At 43.1% G+C, this 19940-nt stretch overlaps 1 protein-coding gene across 1 annotated transcript in view; it reads right to left on the reverse strand.

Moving 5' to 3' along the window:
• The window catches only part of LOC6051305, a 42937-nt gene extending 22997 nt beyond the window's left edge, over positions 1-19940 (reverse strand). The window contains exons 1-3 of the mRNA XM_038249819.1: positions 19567-19940; positions 19157-19396; positions 11674-12182 (exon numbers count right to left, since the gene is read on the reverse strand). Of these exons, the coding sequence (XP_038105747.1) occupies positions 11674-12182; positions 19157-19396; positions 19567-19612 (795 nt within the window). The 5' untranslated portion in view covers positions 19613-19940. The remainder of the gene's footprint in view (positions 1-11673; positions 12183-19156; positions 19397-19566) is intronic.

Consider the following 19940-nt stretch of genomic DNA (forward strand, 5'->3'; position numbering starts at 1 on the left):
TTTTTCAATGAAAATTGAGTTTGATATGATTTTATGTTTTCCCACTTATTTTGAGCAAAATAATTGAAGAAACATTTTTTTTAAACAATTTTGCCATAACTAAAAACTTTTTGGATTATTTTTTTTGCAATTTCAATATTTTCTTTATGTTTCCAAAACGTAAAAAAGTTTTTCAATTTTGGATTTTATTCGATATTTAGGTTTTCCGAAAACTGAAAATCAAGCTTTATGTATAGTAGGTAGTAATTTATCCATACTCACAAAAAAAAAGTTCAAGGGCAACATTTGGTAAAAAATATTTTAAATTACTAAATGAATTTAGTTAAACAATTAAAAATATTCACCAAAGAAAAACCATTGCCAAACTATGTGACAAAATAAAATAGAATCATAATTCTAAGCTGGCCATTATGCTCTATTTTTATATTAGTTTTTCATTAACTTTACCTCTTGTTTGATGAACAAAAATTAAAGCGATCATTTGATTCATAAAAAAATATTATAAAAATCTGTGTCAAAGACTCTAATATTCATTAAGATTTTGAATGCCATGCCTTTAACAGCTTTTCTATACTCAAATATATTGAAATAGTGAAAAGAACCTTAAATTTAAAGTAAGTTACTGAAGCAGAAATGAGTTTATTCAATTTGAAAATTTTACAAAATATTACAAAATTATTCAAGAGTAAAACAATAATTTTCAATCAAGTTTGCTCAGAATTCCTGACTTTTCCCGACTTTTTGACAAAAAATCATAAATTCCCGACTTTTCCGACTCAAGGCGGTTTCAAAAACACCCAAAAAGCAAAAACTGGAAATTTCGTTTATTGAACCTTTTCAAAAAAAAACTCCAGTTTTGATCATTACTTAGTCACTTACTTGAAAAATAATCCCGAAAAATGTAAATAATTAGCAAGCACCATAAAAAAACAAACGCGCTAAGTCTTTTGACATTTCAATTTTGACTACCCATTCTAATCGAAGGCTGAAGAAAACCGAGCGAGAAGCGAAGGCAAATAAAGAACAAAAGAGTGGCCACCAACACCACAAGCAGCGCCTATTGGAGTTGTTGATGTTGTTGAATTGATATTATTTTTTTAAGTATTTAAAACAATTTTCTTTGTTTTAAAACAGATAATTTTATATTTTTAAAAATGTTTTTTTCAAAGCATCTCTGTCATTTTCTCCCAAATAGATGTATTTTTTCCTCCTTTTTTGAATATTTCTCAATAAAACTTTTTAATGCAATTTTTCATAAATTTATTTCAAAAAAAAATATTTAAAAAAGTCTTAATGTTTTTCTCCTTTTCAAATATTTTGAAACTATTTTCTTTGTATTTAATTTTGTTTTTTTTTTCAAATTCAGCTTTAAAAAAGAATGAACATTAAGTACAGTACAGAATTTATTTTTTTAAATTTAATAATAGCTCGGATTAGTTTCCAAAAAGCCGTAAGAGCCATTGGTAAACAAAGTCCTTTTTGTATCGTTATTCGACCTACTTACAAAAAACCAATATCAGAAATGCTCGAGATTGTTCATTTACACCTCCTTCAAGCCTGCTTTTTAAAAACTCACCCGAGATAGAGACTTCTTCCCGGCCAGATCCAAATCGAGATTTTTACATTACTAGACACTGAATTGGTCAAATTAGATGAAATTTTAAATGCTGATAGAAAACATTTTTTATGAAGTAGTGAAGCAGTGGAATAATAAGTTTAAAAATTGCTTTGCCGTCGAAATATTTCAGTAACCGTTAACGTGAGAGGGTTAATAATTTCGAGCCAAACATTTCATTAGGGCACAAAAGCAAAAACCGCGATTAGAGAAAATCGCTTGCAAAAAGTGTACAACTTGTTTCAATTCCTATTTAAAAAATAAGCATGACTGATGGTATTTTTACTGATGATTCGATAAAACACACCATTATCCTCAACTCTGCTTTACTGCTTCTTAATTTATGTTGATTTTCGCAATAAAACTCATAATTTTAAAAAATCTCGTTATTAGGCCCTTTTAGCTTTCCAACTGCTGTTCATAATGGGCCCTTTCTAAATGCAATTTCGAAGAGAACTAAAAGGGCACTAAAGCGCTGTCACCGGATTGTTGTTTTTGTAAAAGGTGGAGCGGCAGTAGAAATAAAACCGCGTGTACGTTTGTCAAAGTTTAATTCGAGAGTGTTTACAGCAGAGTGAAAATATCTGACAGGAGTTGAGCTACACGCTAAAGGGCGTTTACTCATTTCTTCTTGTTTACTAATCTACCACAGACAAGTGGACAGCTTAAATCTCCAACACACCTCCTTAAGCTGATCCGCTGATCCCCATCGCTGATCGGTTGCGCTCCAGCTTGATCCGTTCCAGAGACTTTGTCAGGCCGTCCGCCGTCTGTTCGTCCGTGCTGACGTAGGTCAGCTGCACGATCTTCTTGTCGAGGGCGTCACGGATATAATGGTGACGAATGTCGATATGCTTGGTACGCGGCGTGTAACCTCCATTCTTGGCGATGCAGATGGCGCTCTGGTTATCGCAGCGTAGCTCGATCGGTTGCTTTCGTCCCAGTTGAGCCAACAATCCGTGCCACCACGAAGCTTCCTGAACAGTGGCAGCCAGAGCCATATACTCGGCTTCACAGGTTGACAGCGCGACAGTCGGCTGTCGCTTGCAGCTCCAAGCAACTGCACCTCCTTGCAGCATGAAGATGTAGCCACTTGTTGACTTCCGGTCGTCCAAATCCGATGCCCAGCTTGCGTCGGCGTACCCGACTAGCTCTGTGTTGCCGTGCTTCCTGTAACGCAGCTTCAACCCGCACGTGCCTCGTAGGTACCGGAACAGGTGTTTGACTGCTTCCCAGTGCTTCGGCCCAGGATTTGCGTTGAAACGACTCAGTTGGTTCACTGTGTGCATGATGTCCGGCCGGGTACAGGTGGCCAGGTACATCAGACTTCCTACGGCTTCGGGGTAGGGAACTCGTTTCATCTTCTCCGCCTCGTCCGCCGTTTTCGGCGCCATCTCCTTGATCAGCTTCACGCACGGGTTCGATGGTGTCGACACGGGCTTGGCATTCTGCATGTTGAACCGGGTGAGCATCGATTCAATGTATGCTTGCTGGTCCAGCGCGACACAGCCTTGTCCGCGGGTGACGCGGATGCCCAGGCAGCTGCTGACAGGTCCCAAGTCCTTCATCCGGAATGTGCTGCTCAGCTTGGCCTTGATCTCGTTCTTCAACCCTTCGTCATTGGAAACGATCACGACGTCGTCGACGTAGATTGCGACGAACAGTATCTTTCCGTCGGCGATCCGGTTGTACAGGCACGGGTCGTACTTCGAGGAATGCAGACCAAAACGTTTCAGTGCGGCGTCCAACTTTCCGTTCCACACTCGGCTTGACTGCTTCAATCCGTAGAGCGCTTTGTTCAAGCGGCAGACCAGGTTGCGTCTGGTCGGGTCCTCGAAACAGGGTGGCTGCTCCATGAAAATTTCCTCTTCCAACTCGCTCTGCAGGAAGGCGGTTGTGGCGTCCATCTGGTCCATCGACAAGTCATATCTGGCGGAGAGCGCGAACAGATATCGCAGGGAACTGTGACGTACGACTGGCGAGTAGGTTTCGTCATAGTCTTCCCCCTTTCGCTGCGAAAATCCTTTCACAACCAACCGCGCCTTGTGCCGATCTACATTACCACTCGCGTCGTGCTTGGTCTTGAAGACCCACCGACACTTGATGGCCTTTCTGCCCTTCGGTAGTTCCGTCAGCGTCCAGGTGTCGTTCGCCATCAGCGCCTCGTACTCGTCGAACATGGCCTTCTTCCAGCTTGCAGAGTCCTCTCGAGACAGCGCATCCTTGTGGGACAAGGGATCGCCGTCGACTGCCAGACTCCTGGCTGTGGCCACCACGCAGCTCGTGTCGCGACTCGGCGGGACCGGTTTATCGGATTCCTCCGACGAGTTGTCCTCGCTGGCGTCGTCGTCGCTGGTATCGGTTGATTCGACCTCCTGTAAGGGATTGGGACGCGGCAAACCTCTGAGCGAAACATGGAAATCATCGTACTTGCCTGGAAGTTTGTGCTCCCGACCGCTGCGCCTCAACTCCGGTGACAACGGAGGATTTGAAGATGATTGCGGTGGGAGCACGGAGGTCACGTCAGTCACTGAGCCAGCTGTTTCCTCGAACCCGAGAAACTCGTCCTCGCTGTTGTCGACATCCGGGACTCGGTCCGTGTCGGGATTCTCCAGCTCGTTCTCGGCGGCGTCGTCGATTTCCACAAAGCGATTCGGCGAACCACTTGCTGTCGGCGGCACGTACGGTTCGATGTCCAGCCGCACCACTTGCTCTTGACGTTGATCCTCCTGCTTCTCCAGTACGCCTTCGTTGATGAAGCGGACCTCGCGGCTGCTGAAGACTTTCCGTGACTGCGGATCGTAGAACCGATACCCTTTCACGTGTTCGTCGTAGCCGACAAAGATGCACTCGTGCGACTTCGGGTCCAGCTTCCGTCGCTTCTGTTTGGGGATTTGGACCATCGCTTTGGTGCCGAAGATTCTCAGGTGCGACAAATCCGGCTTCTTGCTTGTCCAAACCTCTTCCGGCATCGATTCGTGACCTTGCGTGGGAGACCGGTTGAGCAGGTAAACAGCTGTGCCCACGGCTTCCGCCCAGAACTTCTTCTCCAGTCCAGCTCCGAACAGTAGACATCGAGCGCGCTCAACAATTGTGCGGTTTCCGCGCTCGGACATGCCGTTTTGTTCTGGGGTGTAGGGGTTCGTCGTCTGGTGCACGATGCCGTGCTGTTTCAGGTAGCTTCTCATACCGTTGTTCACGTACTCCTTCCCGTTGTCACTTCGCAGCACCTTCAGCTTGCGCTCGGACTGGCGTTCGACCATCAGGTGAAACTCCTTGAAGGTTCTCAAGACTTCCTCCTCCGACTTCGTCTTCAGGAAGAACACCCACATCTTTCGGGAACGGTCGTCCACGAACAGGATGTAGTATCTGCTTCCGCCCATCGATGGCACTTCGAACGGTCCACAGATGTCGGTGTGAACCACATCGAGCATCCCGGTAGCGCGCGAACCCTTCTTGTTGAACGGCTGTCGTGTGTGCTTCCCCATCGGGCACACCTTGCAGTCCTCCTTGTCGGTTCCGACGATCTTGATCCCGTTGGCGAGTCCACTGGCTAGCTTTCGAACGCTTGGCAAATTCAGGTGTCCCAGGCGCTGGTGCCAGATCTCGAGACCAACCGCAGACGAGCAAGCGAGTGCGCTTTTCGTTTCCTGCGATCGCAGATCGAGCTTGAACAGTTCCCGGTAACGAGTTCCAGTTGCCATGACGTCACCGTCCGAGTTCAGCACCTTCACTCCAGCGGAGTTGAAGATTACCGTGCAGCCTCGCTTCACGATCTGGTTGACTGACAGCAGGTTCGATGACAGCTCCGGGATGACTTGCACGTCATTCACGACGATCGGGGAATCCGGGCAACTTTTCGGGGTGAGCTGCATCCGCCCCTTCGCCACGACCTTCATCGCTCCTCTGTTGGCTGCAACCACGGTGCCTCCATACTGCTGAAGATCCTCCAGCATCGCGTCCGACTTCGAAAAATGGTTCGATGCGCCGGAGTCAAAGTACCGGTTGTCATCCTCCTCGTTGAGTGCCGACAACACGGTGCACCTAGCACTTCCGTCCTTTTTCGGCTCCTTCATCTTGCAATCACGAGCAATGTGACCGTAGTTGTGGCAGCGCCGACATTTCGGTCCTTTGGATGTGCTCGGGTGACTGCTGGGTGGATTGCTCTGGTGGCTTTTCGTCGACTTCTTGTGCTGCTTGTTGCTTGCGAACGCGGCCCCCTCCGACGGAACAGACACCTCCTGCAGCAGCTTCGTCTTGATTAGATCCCCTGTGATTGCTTGGCCGCAATTTTCCAAGGCCATAATCATTGGACGATACGATGCTGGCAATCCGTTGAGCAGGAACGATCCGACCCACTCGTCCGTCACGTCAAAGCCGATTCCGCGCAACTGGTTTGCGGCCTCCAGGATGTCGGACACAAACGCTTGCATCGACTCGCTGCTGTCCAGCCTCGTCGACGTCAGTTTGTTGATTAGCGCCATCCGTCGAGTCAATCCGGAATCCTCGAAGACATTTTCGAGCTTCGTCCAAGCTTCCTTCGCCGTTTGCACCCCCCTGAGGTGGTGGAAGTTCGATTTGTGGACCATAAGGATGATCCGCCCCTTGGCCAACTTGTCCATCACCGGGTCGACCACGGCGCCTGCTGCCGGTTCAACTGCGTCCCAAAGACCTTCAACCTCCAACATCGTCTGCACAGCGAACTTCCAATCCGGCCAGTTTTCACGGCCCATCAGGAGCTCCATCGGCGGCAGATTCGACAGGGTTTGCTTTGTGGCAGCGCGCCCGGGAGCATCAGCTCCGTCTCCCCCCATGGACATTTCGATCGCGAAACTTCCGAAAAAACTCGCGGCGAAAACTTTTTAACTCGAACAAACGCGTTCGAACAGGCCCATAACCTGTAAAAGGTGGAGCGGCAGTAGAAATAAAACCGCGTGTACGTTTGTCAAAGTTTAATTCGAGAGTGTTTACAGCAGAGTGAAAATATCTGACAGGAGTTGAGCTACACGCTAAAGGGCGTTTACTCATTTCTTCTTGTTTACTAATCTACCACAGACAAGTGGACAGCTTAAATCTCCAACAGTTTTGAATGATGTTTATGGGCCCTATTGGTAGATCGAAGTAATCCGGTCATGGAGGATTTGGCTCTGGAAGTCGACGTCTGTAAGCTGAGCAAAAATAAAATCATTCTACTGCGAACAGTCTACAAGACAAGACGTGTTTTCTCTACTCTACTAAAGGTTATGGGCCCAGCTCAAACCTAGAAGAAGTTCAAGAAGTTAATTTTGAAATTTGAAGATGTCGACGAGAAGGTCACCAGTTCGAGATCCAGCACGAAACCAGAACGGAGAAGGTGGAAATGCTGGTCAAGAGAATGCTGGTCAAGTCGGCAGAGGCGGTCGCGCCTACGGTGGTTCTGTTTCGCTTCCGGCTATCGAGAAATTGAGAGGCCGGGACAACTACACCACTTGGGCATTCGCTATGAAGATGACGCTGATCCGAGAAGGAACCTGGTCAGCGGTCAAGCCACCGGCGGAAGTTGCTGTGGACGAAGATCTATCGCTGCGCGCGTTGTCGGCGATCTGTTTAAGTCTGGAGTCCTACAACTACAGCCATGTGGCGGATGCGGCAACCGCCGCGGAAGCTTGGGAGAAGCTGGAGAACGCTTTCCAGGATAGCGGTTCTACCCGGCGTATTGGATTGTTGCGACAGTTTACATCCGTGAAGCTTGTCAACTGTGCCAGTGTCGAAGCCTACGTCGATCAAGTTATGACTGCGAGTCAACGTCTAGCTGCGATCGGGTTCAAGGTGGACGATTCCTGGCTGGCGGGAATTCTGCTGATGGGACTTCCCGAGCATTACGAGCCGATGATCATGGGACTCGAGGCGTCTGGGAAGGCGATGTCAGCGGATGCCGTGAAGTCGAAGATCCTGCAGGACGTGAAGGTTGAACGTGGACCGAAAAGTTCGAGTGGGGATGGAGCACTGTACAGTTCGGCCAGATTCAACTCATCCAAAGCAGCAGGATCGAAGAAACCGAAGACTTGTTACAATTGCAAGAAGGTTGGACATTTTGCTGCAAATTGTCCGGAGAAAGTGACCACGAAGGTACGGAAACCCCAGGGGTTGTGCTGTATCTTCGCTATGGGTGATGTGATGACCAAGGAGTGGTATTTTGATTCGGGGGCCACCACTCACATGGCAAGGTCGGACCAAAAGTTTACGGATGAGGTACCGATGAACCACGAAGTTGGAACAGCAAACAGCAGCAACATGATGGCCGTTGCGAAGGGTTCTGTTGCTCTGGACACACGTGAAGGCGAGATCAACGTTGGCGAGGTGTTGAAGATCCCGGATCTTGCAACGAACTTGTTGTCGGTAAGTGCCATTTGTAAGCGCGGCAACAAGGTGGTCTTTACGGCGGACCGATGTGAAGTTTGGTCGTTGGACGGTGATCTGGTGATCACTGGCGTCGAGAACGATGGGCTGTATCGTTTGGAAAGACCGGAGAGATCGTTTCTGGTGAGCAAGTTGGAGCTTTGGCACAAGCGACTCGGCCATTTGAACGTTGGGAGTTTGCAGAAACTCAAACGGATGGCGGATGGAATCGAGTTCCAGGAAGGCGTGCTGCCAGATTGTGTCTCGTGCTTTGAAGGGAAGCAGACTCGACAGCCGTTTCCAAGTAGCAGCTCGAGGGCAACTGAACTTTTGGAACTGGTCCACTCTGACCTGTGTGGTCCGGTGGAGGTGCCTTCGCTTGGAGGAAGTCGGTACTTTATGACGTTCTTGGATGATGCGAGTCACAAAGTCACGGTGTACTTTCTGGAGAAGAAGAGTCAGGCACTGGATGCGTTCAAGAGGTTCAAGGCTCGAGCGGAACGAGAATCTGGAAAGAAATTGCGAGTTTTACGTACGGACAATGGCAGAGAGTACGTGAATGCAGATTTCCGCAAGGTTCTGGAGCAGGACGGGATTGGTCATCAAACCACGTGTCCGTATACACCAGAGCAGAATGGTCGGGCTGAGCGACTGAACAGGACGTTGGTCGAAAAAGCGCGGTGCATGCTGAACGAGGCCAAACTGGGCAAGGAGTTCTGGGCTGAGGCGATTTCGACAGCGGCGTACTTGGTGAACCGTTGTCCGACACGAACGCTTGGAGACATGGTGCCGGAACAAGCATGGACCGGAAAGAAGCCGAATCTCAAGAACCTGAAGGTTTTCGGATCGAGCGTGATGGTGCACATCCCGAAGGTAAGACGACAGAAGTTTGACCCGAAATCAAGAAGAGGTACTTTCGTTGGATATTGCGAGGGCACAAAGGGGTACCGTGTCTATGATCCTGAAACGGGAGATTTTGTGATCAGTCGGGATGTCGTCGCCATTGAAGAAGGTTCATCAAATAAGAGCGTGGCGTGTGAGCTGATTCTGAAACCGGTCGAATTCATGGAATTGCACTTTGTTGAAGCCATGCAGCCTGAGTTGCCTATCGAGCGTGAGGACGTCGTTCGAGACCGGCGGGACGAGGGAGATCAAGCGGGCGTGATCGAAATTGGTCATGAAGATCCACCCCCGGAGGAGTCCGTTGAAGTCTTGGTTGACTTCCTTGAAGATGCGCTCCCACCGCAACTAAACAGACCAGCTGACGAGCAGCAAGGGTTGAGGCGCAGCGGTCGGGAGCGCCGAGTCCCAGGCAAGTACAACGAATTCAACTGTTATGGTACTTTTTCTGGCCAAAATGTTTCCCCACAGTCAGCTGCCACATCCCCGATGCAATCCGTTATTGTTGAGATGGAAGACCCGAAGAGCTACGAGGAGGTTTTGCTACGGGCAGATCGAGATCGATGGATTGCGGCCATGCAGGAAGAGATGAACTCTCTGAGCGAGAACAGTACGTGGGTGCTTGCTGATTTGCCAAATGGACGAAAGGCAATCCGGAACAAGTGGGTGTTCAAAACAAAGCGAGGTCCGGACGGTACTGTACAACGGTACAAGGCGCGACTGGTGGTGAAGGGTTGTTCACAACGGCCCGGTGTGGACTACGACGAAGTCTATTCTCCGGTGGTGCGGTATGCAACGGTTCGGTACCTGATGGCGCTTTCGGTGAAGTACAACCTGGACATCGATCAGATGGATGCAGTAACCGCATTCCTGCAAGGCGAGCTGAACGACGAGGAGATCTACATGCTACAACCAGAAGGGTTCGTGGATGCTGGAGGAAGGGTGTGCAGACTGAAGAAAGCGTTATACGGTCTAAAGCAGTCAAGTCGAGTTTGGAACACTCAACTGGACGCGGCTCTTCAAGATTTTGGACTCTATCGTTCGGCAGTTGACCCGTGTCTGTACTGGTCGTTCCAGGGCGATAAGCTGTTGTTCGTGACGATTTATGTGGATGATTTTCTCATCTTTACGAACGACCTGAACATGAAGAAAAAGTTGAAGGCGAATCTGAACAAACGGTTCAAGATGAAGGACCTGGGCCAGGCATCGCACTGTCTTGGAATCAGGATCACAAGGAATCGCGAGGATGGAAAGCTGTGGCTGGATCAACAGGCCTACGTCGAGGACATTGTGAAGCGGTTCGGTATGGCGGATTGTTATCCGGTTGCTATGCCTGCGGAACCGAGCTTGCGGCTGGACAAGACCATGAGTCCTGGAAGCAAGGAGGAAGCCGAGGAGATGCATAAGGTGCCGTACAAGGAAGCTGTTGGGTGTCTTTCGTTTGCAGCTCAAGTGACACGGCCGGATATAGCTTTTGCAGTCAACATGGTGAGCCAGTTCGCTGCCAACCCTGGAAAGCAACACTGGGACGCGGTCAAAAGGATTTTCCGCTACCTGAAGGGGACTGCTAACAAGAAGCTGGAATATTCGAAGGAAGGTGCCGACCAGATCAGAGGATACACCGATGCCGATTGGGGAGGAGATCCAGATGATCGGAGGTCCACAACTGGTTACGTTTTCACCTTGCAAGGTGGAGCCATATCGTGGAACGTCAAGAAGCAGCCGACAGTGGCTTTGTCGTCGTGTGAAGCTGAATACATGGCGCTTTCTCGGACGATTCAAGAAGCCATGTGGTGGAACAACCTGCGAGCTCAGATGTTCAAGGTGGAGCCTGTGGACCTGTACTGCGACAACCAATCTGCAATCGCCATCGCTAGTAACGGTTCGTACAATCCACGCACGAAACACGTGAGCATTCGCTACCACTTCGTGCACGAGAGTCTGCAGCATGGACTTGTAAAGCTGGGATACGTATCCACCGTTGAGCAGCCAGCGGACGGATTCACGAAGCCGATGAACAGCCAGAAGCAGACGAAGCTATGCGAGGCCATTGGAATATCGGATTAGGGAGGAGTATTGGTAGATCGAAGTAATCCGGTCATGGAGGATTTGGCTCTGGAAGTCGACGTCTGTAAGCTGAGCAAAAATAAAATCATTCTACTGCGAACAGTCTACAAGACAAGACGTGTTTTCTCTACTCTACTAAAGGCCCTTTTGTTTAGTTAGAAATAATGAGGAATTCAGTGGAAATTTTGATAATTGGTGAAGTTTTATGATCGAATGGAGTAGATAAGGTATGTGAAACATTAAAATTCTTCAAAAGTGTACTGAACAGCAGCCGCGGGCCGTATTCAATATTGTATTTCGACGAAGTTTTTTTTCTGCAGAAACCCTTGGTGAAACGTTAACCAAACTTTGTTTTGAAGTGAACTAGTGTTAAGAATGTATGAAAAGTTCACTTTAAAACATAGAAAGTTCCTTAACCACGAAAAACTAACGAAAAAGAAAAGGGCACAATTGAACTTTTTTTTCTGGTTTGGAGTGAACATTGTTATGTGCCCTTTTGTTTTTTTGATTTTTTCAATAGGAAATTGTTTGCTATCAATCTGATTCTTGGAGGGCATGTAGGGAGTGTACTATGGAGTGGAATAGTGGAATAATCCCGAATGTTTACGTTTTGGTTTTGTGCCCTAATGAAATGTTTGGCTCGATTTGTTTGTTTCTTATTTTTATGAATTAAGTCGACACCATGCAAAATACAACGAAGCGAGTATACTCACATCCTTCGGCAGATGCCCGTCCGAGTTCTTGGTCAGCTTGCACTGCGGATAGCTAATCAGCACCTCAATCACCCCGACCGACCCGAACTTGGCCGCAAAGTGCAGCGGCGTCTCGCTCCGGCACTTGTCCGGCATGTTCAGGTACAAATCCAGCAGAATCGCGCTCACCTCGTCCGTCGACGCGTTCCGCTGGCCGTGCAAAAACTCAATAAAGGCCGGATTCTCGATGGTGGCCAGTATCAGCCGGCACATGTCCGTGTTGCCCTCCATGGCGGCCACGTGCAGCGCGTTGTAGCGGGGACCTTCTTTGAGGATCGTCGGCATATCGCCGGAGCTGACCAGGTAGCGCGGGTTCAGCTCGATGATGTTCCGCACCAGGTCCAGCTCGTTCTTCTCGATGTTTTTGCGGAACGCGACCAGTTCCTGGCTTTTGGGCGCCTTGAAGGGGGTCTTTTCCAGTTTGAGCTTGGCGGACGCTGAGGGAAGCGGCAACTGGCCGGTCGTGGGAGCTGGAAGGTTTAAAATTTGGTGAATAAAATTTATTTGCACAACATGCATGTCACAACATGAAATAAATCACATAAAGTACCGTGCGGACTCACTGCAAACACTGAAATACCGGTAAGTAGTGAAAACAGAAGAAAATCGTAAATATCACCCCCACAAAAATCATGTCAGTTCAAGTTGACCTCTTTTTGTTTACATATTTTGTTTGGCCCATTTGCATTGTTTTGTTTGTTTTATTGTTTTGACAAATTAACCAGAGCAGCATTTTAAATTGTTTTGGCTTGAGTTTCGCAACCAATCGTGCCCCAAACTTGTGATTCTGGATCTTTTAATAATCCGATTTTTTTTTAAATATTTTGAAAATAGAGCCGAAAAATGTTGTCTAACTTTTCAAAATAAGATCATATTTTTAAATCAAAACTTTCATGTTTGAGCCTTTTCTTCGGGTGAAAAAGACTGATTTTCAATGTTAAAAATATCAAACATTCGCGAAATCTTCCAACAATTTGAAGACATTACATATTCGTTCAAAAGTTTTGGAAGCTCTTGAAAAAAAAACATGGCGCCCCATGAAACAACAACATTTTGCTGCTGTGTCAAACGGCAGAAAATCGATGGGCAGAATGTAAAACGGCAAAACTAAGGTAATTTGCAAAAAAAAAGGTCCAATAAACCAAATTTCCAGTTTTTGCTTTTTAAGTGTTTTTGAAACCGCCTTGTGTCAGGGGTATTAAAAAACACCCAAAAAGCAAAAACTGAAAATTTGGTTTATTGGACCTTTTCAAAAAAAACTCCAGAATTTGACTCAAGAAACAGAAAAAATGTTTCAATGTTTCTTATGGAGAGTTCCGGATAATCAAAGCATCGGATTCGAAAGCTACTACAGTATTTGTTCGGTAACTGGGCTGAGAACGTAGCCCAGTTACCGAATGCTGCTCGTTAACTGGGCTGAACAAAAAGTAACGAGGGGACCACCGATACATAACATTTTCCAGATGTAATTTAAAAATAATTGTTACTCAAATTTATTTACAATGCTTACTTTTCATGTTTCTTTAATTGTGACTTGAAATTAAATAAAAGTTTTTTTTTATTTATTGAACATGATCTTTGCGTCCATTAACCCCTCGGTCATTTCGGTTTGTTTTGGGTTTTTGACGTTTGTCTGCTTTTTAACTGGGCTACAGCCCAGTTATCGGGCGCCCAGTTAAAAAGCAGCCCAGTTACCGAACAACTACTGTATTTAAAAAATCAAAAAAATTAAAAAAAATGAAAATTTAAAAACTAAAATACCTGGAAAATAAAAAAAGTCCTAAACTTTTAAATTTAAAATATTAAGAATAAGAGATAGTAAAAATGTAACAGTAAAATATTTTTTCAAATTTATTTATAATTTCTGAGTTTTTATTTAAAATTTACTAATTTGGCAAATTCTGAAAACAGAAAACCCTATATGGCTCGGCAGAAAAAAATTAATGATCCTCTACAAGTCAGCTGTCACTTTTCGTCAAGAGTTTGGCATTTTAATCTGCTGAGCAAAAAGTTCTTTTGTTTTCGGCAGAATTCTGCCAAAGTTCGGCAGAAAACATTGGGTGTAAAAATTTTGATCTTTTTAAAATTTTCTAAAACTTTAGTTTTTTTGTGCTTTAAATTTTGCTAGATTTTAAGGTTTTTTTTTAATTTCTGCCTTTTTTTAAGAACAAGTTTTGGAAATTTTTCTGCCATTTTAGTTTTCGGCCGTAAAACTTTTAGGCAATATCAAAATGCTGCCAAGTGAAACTTCTGCCTATATGATCCTCTTTAATTACTCTTAGCCTCAAGAAAACTGTATTTACAGAATCCGACTCGGTCCTAACCAATAAAAATAATTTTATGAAAAAAAGATTATGCCTATAATTTTTTTTGGCCGATCAACCATTCTGCCGAATAAATTTCAGCCATTTTACTTTTAGTTTAATTTTTGATTTTAATTTTAAGATGCTGCCAAATGCTTAGTTTTCCAGCCGTTCAATTTACTTTTCTGCCGTATGATTTACTGCCAGATCTTAATTCTGCCAAATGAATGATCAGTCTCTAAAATTTTCTGCCGTACAGTCGTTCTGCCCTATACTTTTGTTCTGCCATTTTGCCTTTTTACCAGATTAAAATTTTGGTAAATAAATAATTTTCTGCCGTTTATTTTAGTCAGCCACAAAACTATTCTGCCTTTACTTTTCTGCCGTATAAGTTCCAGCAAGGTCAAATTTTTTCCAAATGAACTCGATGCCTCTAATTCTAAATTCTGCCCTTTAAATTTTCTTCCATTTTATCTTTCTGCAGTTTAGTTTTCTCTAACCGCTTAACTAGTTATTCTGACAGTTTAACTTTTCTGCCGTATAATAATTGGGCAAGTTGAAAATTCTTCCAAACGAACTTCTGCCTCTTATTTTTGTTGTCTTTCAACCATCCTGACCTTTACTTTTTTCTGCTGCTTTTATTTTGCATATAATTTTTAGCCGAATCAAAATGCTGCCAAATCAATGTTCCGCCGCAACATGTTTTTGACATTACAGTGAGCAGCATTCTGCCGAATGAACTTTCTGCTTTTTTCCTCTCAATCATTCAACCTATTGCTTCATCCAGTTTATTTTTCTGCAGTTTAGATTTTAAGCCACTAAACTATTCTGACCGTTAAACTTTTCTGCCGTTTGGCATACTGCCGATTAACCCATCTCTTTTTTTAAAAAAAAGGTCTTGAAACTAAGTATTTTTATTTAAAAATATTAATCTTCAGGGTGAAATAGCTAGTGAAGTTGTATAATCTTCAATTGTTTTTAAATTGTTATTGTTATTTTATCTGCCTGCGATATTCATTCTGCCTTTTACTTTTCTGCCGTAAAATTTTTAGCCAGAGTAAAGTCAGTTTTCAGCCTCTAACATTTTCTGCAGGTTTACCATTTTGACTTTTTCTTTTCTGCTGTTCAACTATTCTACCTTTTATTGTTTCGGACATTCAAACTTTCTACCACTTTACTATTTGCTGTATTGTATTACAGCCACTAAACAATTCTGACAATTTTACTTTTCTGCCCCGTATCATTTTCAGCCAGATCAAATTTCTGCCAAATGAATGTTGTTTTTCTGGTGTAAAAAAAAAAAAATAGCCAGATGGAAACTCTGCCAAGTGAATTTCTGGAGTTTTTTTTGAAAAGGTCCAATAAACCAAATTTCCAGTTTTTGGGTGTTTTTGAAACCGCCGTTTATTGGACCTTTTCAATAAAAACTCCAAATGTCATGCCTCTAAATGTTTCTGCCGTTAAACCTTACTGCCTTCTGCAGTTTCAGATTTTCTGACAGTTTAACTTATCTGCCATATAATTTTCAGCAAGATTAGATTCTGCCAAATAAATTTTCTGCCGCTTAATTTGTCTGCCATTTTACTTTTCTGCAGTTTCATGTTTCAGCCACTAAATCATTTTTACTTTTTCTTTTCTGCCGCCATTTTTTTCTGCCGTTCAACCATTCTACCTTTTATTTTTTCTGACATTCAACTTTTCTACCACTTTACTACCTGCTGTATTGTTTTACAGCCACATTTCTGACAATTTTACTTTTCTGCCCAATTTTCAGCCAGTTCAAATTTCTGCCAAATGAGTGTTGTTCCGCTAAATTGTTCTGGTGTAAAAAAATCAGCTAGATTGAAACTCTACCAAGTGAATTTCATGCCTCTAAATGTTTCTGCCGTTTAACCATTCTGCCTTCTACAGTTTCAGTTTTCTGCCATTTGACTTGTGTGCGGTTCAGGTTTTCAGCCACTTAACATTTTTGGCAGTTTAACTTATCTGCCGTATAATTTTCAGCAAGATTATGATTCTGCCAAATAAATTTTCTGCCGCTTATTTTTTCTGCCATTTTACTTTTATGCAGTTTCATGTTTCTGCCGCTAAACCATTTTGTTTTTTCTTTTCTGTCGTATAATTTTCACACAAATCAAAATTCTGCTAAATGATCTCTGCCCATATTTTTAGCTGTTAAAGCTTTCTGCTTGTTCATTTTTCTCTGCCGTTTAAATTTTCAGCCATTTTATTATGCTGCAGTTTAGTTTTTTTTTTCTAACCGCTAAGCTATTCTGACAGTTTAACTTTTTCGCCGTTTAATTTTCAGCAAGTTAAAAATTCTGCCGAATGAACTTTCTGCCTCTATTTTTTTATCGTTCAACCATTCTGCCTTGTATTTTACTGCAGTTTAAATTTTCGGCCATTTTGTTCTTAAGCCACAAAACCATTCTGCGTTGTACTTTCCTTCCATATAATTTTCAGCCAGATTAAATTTCTGACAAATGAACTCTCTGCCCATATTTTCTGCTGTTAAACCTTTCTGCTTTTTGATTTTTCTCTGCCGTTTAAATTTTCTGCCATTTTATTTTGCTGCAGTTTAGTTTTTTTAACCGCTAAGATATTCTGACGGTTTAACTTTTCCGCCGTTTAATTTTCAGCAAGTTAAAAATTCTGCCAAATGAACTTTCTGCCTCTTTTTTTGTCGTTCGACCATCCTGCCTTTTATTTTTTTCAGCAATTTAAATTTTCGGCCATTTTGTTTTTTATCCACAAAACATTTCTGCCTTTTATTTTTCTTCCATATAATTTTCAGCCTGATTATAATTCTGGCAAATGTTAGCTGTTAAACCTTTCTGCTTTTTTTTATTTTTCTCTGCCGTTTAAATTTTCTGCCATTTTATTTTGCTGCAGTTTAGTTTTTTTCAGCAAGTTAAAAATTATGCCGAATGAATTTTCTGCCTTTATTTTTTGTCGTTCAATCATTCTGCCTTTTATTTTTCTGCAGTTTAAATTTTCGACCATTTTGTTCTTAAGCCACAAAACCATTCTGCGTTGTACTTTCCTTCCATATAATTTTCAGCCAGATTAAAATTCTGGCAAATGAACTCTCTGTCCATATTTTTTGCTGTTAAACCTTTCTGCTTTTTGATTTTTTTTTCTGCCGTTTTAATTTTCTGCCATTTTATTTTGCTGCAATTTAGTTTTTTTAATCGCTAAGATATTCTGACGGTTTGACTTTTCCGCCGTTTAATTTTCAGCAAGTTAAAAATTTTGCCAAATGAACTTTCTGCCTCTTTTTTTTGTCGTTCAACCATTCTGCCTTTTATTTTTTTCAGCAATTTAAATTTTCGGCCATTTTGTTTTTCAGCCACAAAACTGTTCTGCCTTTTATTTTTCTTCCATATAATTTTCAGCCTGATTATAATTCTGGCAAATGTTAGCTGTTAAACCTTTCTGCTTTTTTTTATTTTTCTCTGCCGTTTAAATTTTCTGCCATTTTATTTTGCTGCAGTTTAGTTTTTTTCAGCAAGTTAAAAATTATGCCGAATGAATTTTCTGCCTTTATTTTTTGTCGTTCAATCATTCTGCCTTTTATTTTTCTGCAGTTTAAATTTTCGACCATTTTGTTTTTCATCCACAAAACTAATCTGCCTTTTTCATTCCTTTATATTATTTTCGGCCAGATAAAAATTCTGGCTAATGAACTCTCTGCCCCTATTTGTTGTCATTCAACTATTCTGCATTTTATTTTTCTGCAGTTTAAATTTTCGGCCATTTTGTTTTCAGCCACAAAACTAATCTGCCTTTCACTTTTCTTCCATATAATATTCAGCCAGATAAAAATTCTGGTTAATGAACTTTATGCCCCTATTTGTTGTCGTTCAACTATTCTGCATTTTATTTTTCTGCAATTTTCGGCCATTGTGTTTTTCAGCCTCAGAACTATTCTGCCTTTTACTTTTCTTCCATAATTCCATTTCGGCCATTTTGTTTTCAGCCACAAAACTAATCTGCCTTTTCTATTCCTTTATATAATTTTCAGCCAGATAAAAATTCTGGTTAATGAACTTTATGCCTATATTTGTTGTCGTTCAACTATTCTGCATTTTATTTTTCTGCAATTTAAATTTTTGGCCATTTTGTTTTTCAGCCACAAAACTATTTTGCCTTTTACTTTTCTTTCATATAATTTTCACCTAAATCAAAAATCTGCTAAAAGAACTCTCTGCCCATATTTTTTTGCTGTTATTCTGCTTTTTGATTTTTCGCTGATATTAAAATTTTCTGCCATTTTAATTTTATGCAGCTTGGTTTTTTTTTGAATCGCTAACCTTTTCTGACAGTTTTACAGTTCTGCCGTATAATTTTCAGCGGGATCTAAATTCTGCAAAATCAATGATCTGTCTTTGTTTTTTTCTGCCGTTCCTTTCGTATAATTTCAAGTCAGGTGAAAAATCTGCCAAATGAACTCTCTGCCAATATTTTTTGCCGCTAAACCTTACTGCTTTTTCATTTTTCTGTACCGCTCAAATTTTCTGCCATTTGCTGCGGTTTATTTTTTTTAACCACTGAGCAATTCTAAAAGTTCAACTGTTCTGCCGCATAATTTTTTCAGCAGGTTGAAATATTCTGCCAAATGAGCTTTCTGCCTCTTTTTTTGTCGTTCAGATATTCTGCCTTTTACCTCTTTTTCTGCCGTTTAATTTTTTTATTTGCCGGTAGTTTATGTTTTGAACCATAAAACGATTTTGACAGTTAAACTTTTCTGCCGTTTGACATACTGCCGATTGATTTTGTGCCTGTTAACTAAGTATTTTTAATTGAAAAATAATAATCATTAAAATGAAATTGTTAGTGATCTAAAAAAAAAAAATATTTTTTCAAATGTTTGTTGAATTAACTGATTTCTGGAGCAACATTTGAAAGGGGCGGTACGACATTGCTCTTACGGCCTTTCGTCCCATTTAAACGCGTGTAATCAAAGGCCGTAAGAGCAATGTCGTTCCGCCCCTTTCAAATGTTGCTCCAGATTTAAGTTGCATTGTGTGATTTGGCTCCAAAGTCATTATACGCCCTAATGAAATGTTCAACTAGAAATCATGTTACGACATGATTTTGGACAAACATTGCGAAATTTCCAACTTGAATCTTTTACTCACATTTCGGCATCTGTCCCCCTAGCAGATTGTTCCCGTTGCCGGTCGTCAGCGATGCCTTGTCCGAGGTCGTACCCATCACCAAGCTGCTACTCGCCGTCGTCGTCGTCGTCGGTTCCGTCGGCCCGTTCAGATAGAAGTAGACGGCCTCCTCGCTGGTCCGGAACGCTTTCAGCCGGGCCTCCTTGTGCGTTTTGAGCATCTTGAGTGCCTCCTCCTTGTCCGTGTAGAAGCTCTTGATGGCTGAAAATAGAAAACTCCTCGGTTTCAGTGTGTGCTGTGGAATGTGGTGCAGGAATGTGTTGCTCGGCACTCTGGAGAAGACCCCCCCCCAAAAATAGATTCCGGCCGGAATTCCTTCGCTACTTTGCTTGTTTTAATGGGAGGGAGGAGGTGGGAAATGGCACACTCACAAACATCCGGCTCCTTGTACGGCAGATAGATCGCGTAGTACTCCATGGTGCCGCGCTGGAAGCCCGTCGTCCCAGATCAGTTCCGGAAGGCGTCACCGGCGGAGGACGTTCCGCCTCTTGCAGCTCCGGTCGAAAATTCTTTTGTTTTCCTTTTGCGCGACCGACTACAGTGTCACAATCTCTTGTCCACGACGGCAGCAATCACCGGAAAACAACGCAAAAATGCAACACAAATACGCAAAATATCACGCGAAATTCACTTTTTCGGCTCCGCTGACGGGATGACGACTTTTTGAATGGTGTTCTTCTGCGTTTGCCACCACCACACAAAATAAAAAGTAAAAAAAAAATCAGTTGGCCACGGCTGTCAAACA

Source organism: Culex quinquefasciatus, chromosome 1 (assembly GCF_015732765.1).
Source record: "Culex quinquefasciatus strain JHB chromosome 1, VPISU_Cqui_1.0_pri_paternal, whole genome shotgun sequence".
Taxonomy (NCBI): Eukaryota; Metazoa; Arthropoda; class Insecta; order Diptera; family Culicidae; genus Culex; species Culex quinquefasciatus.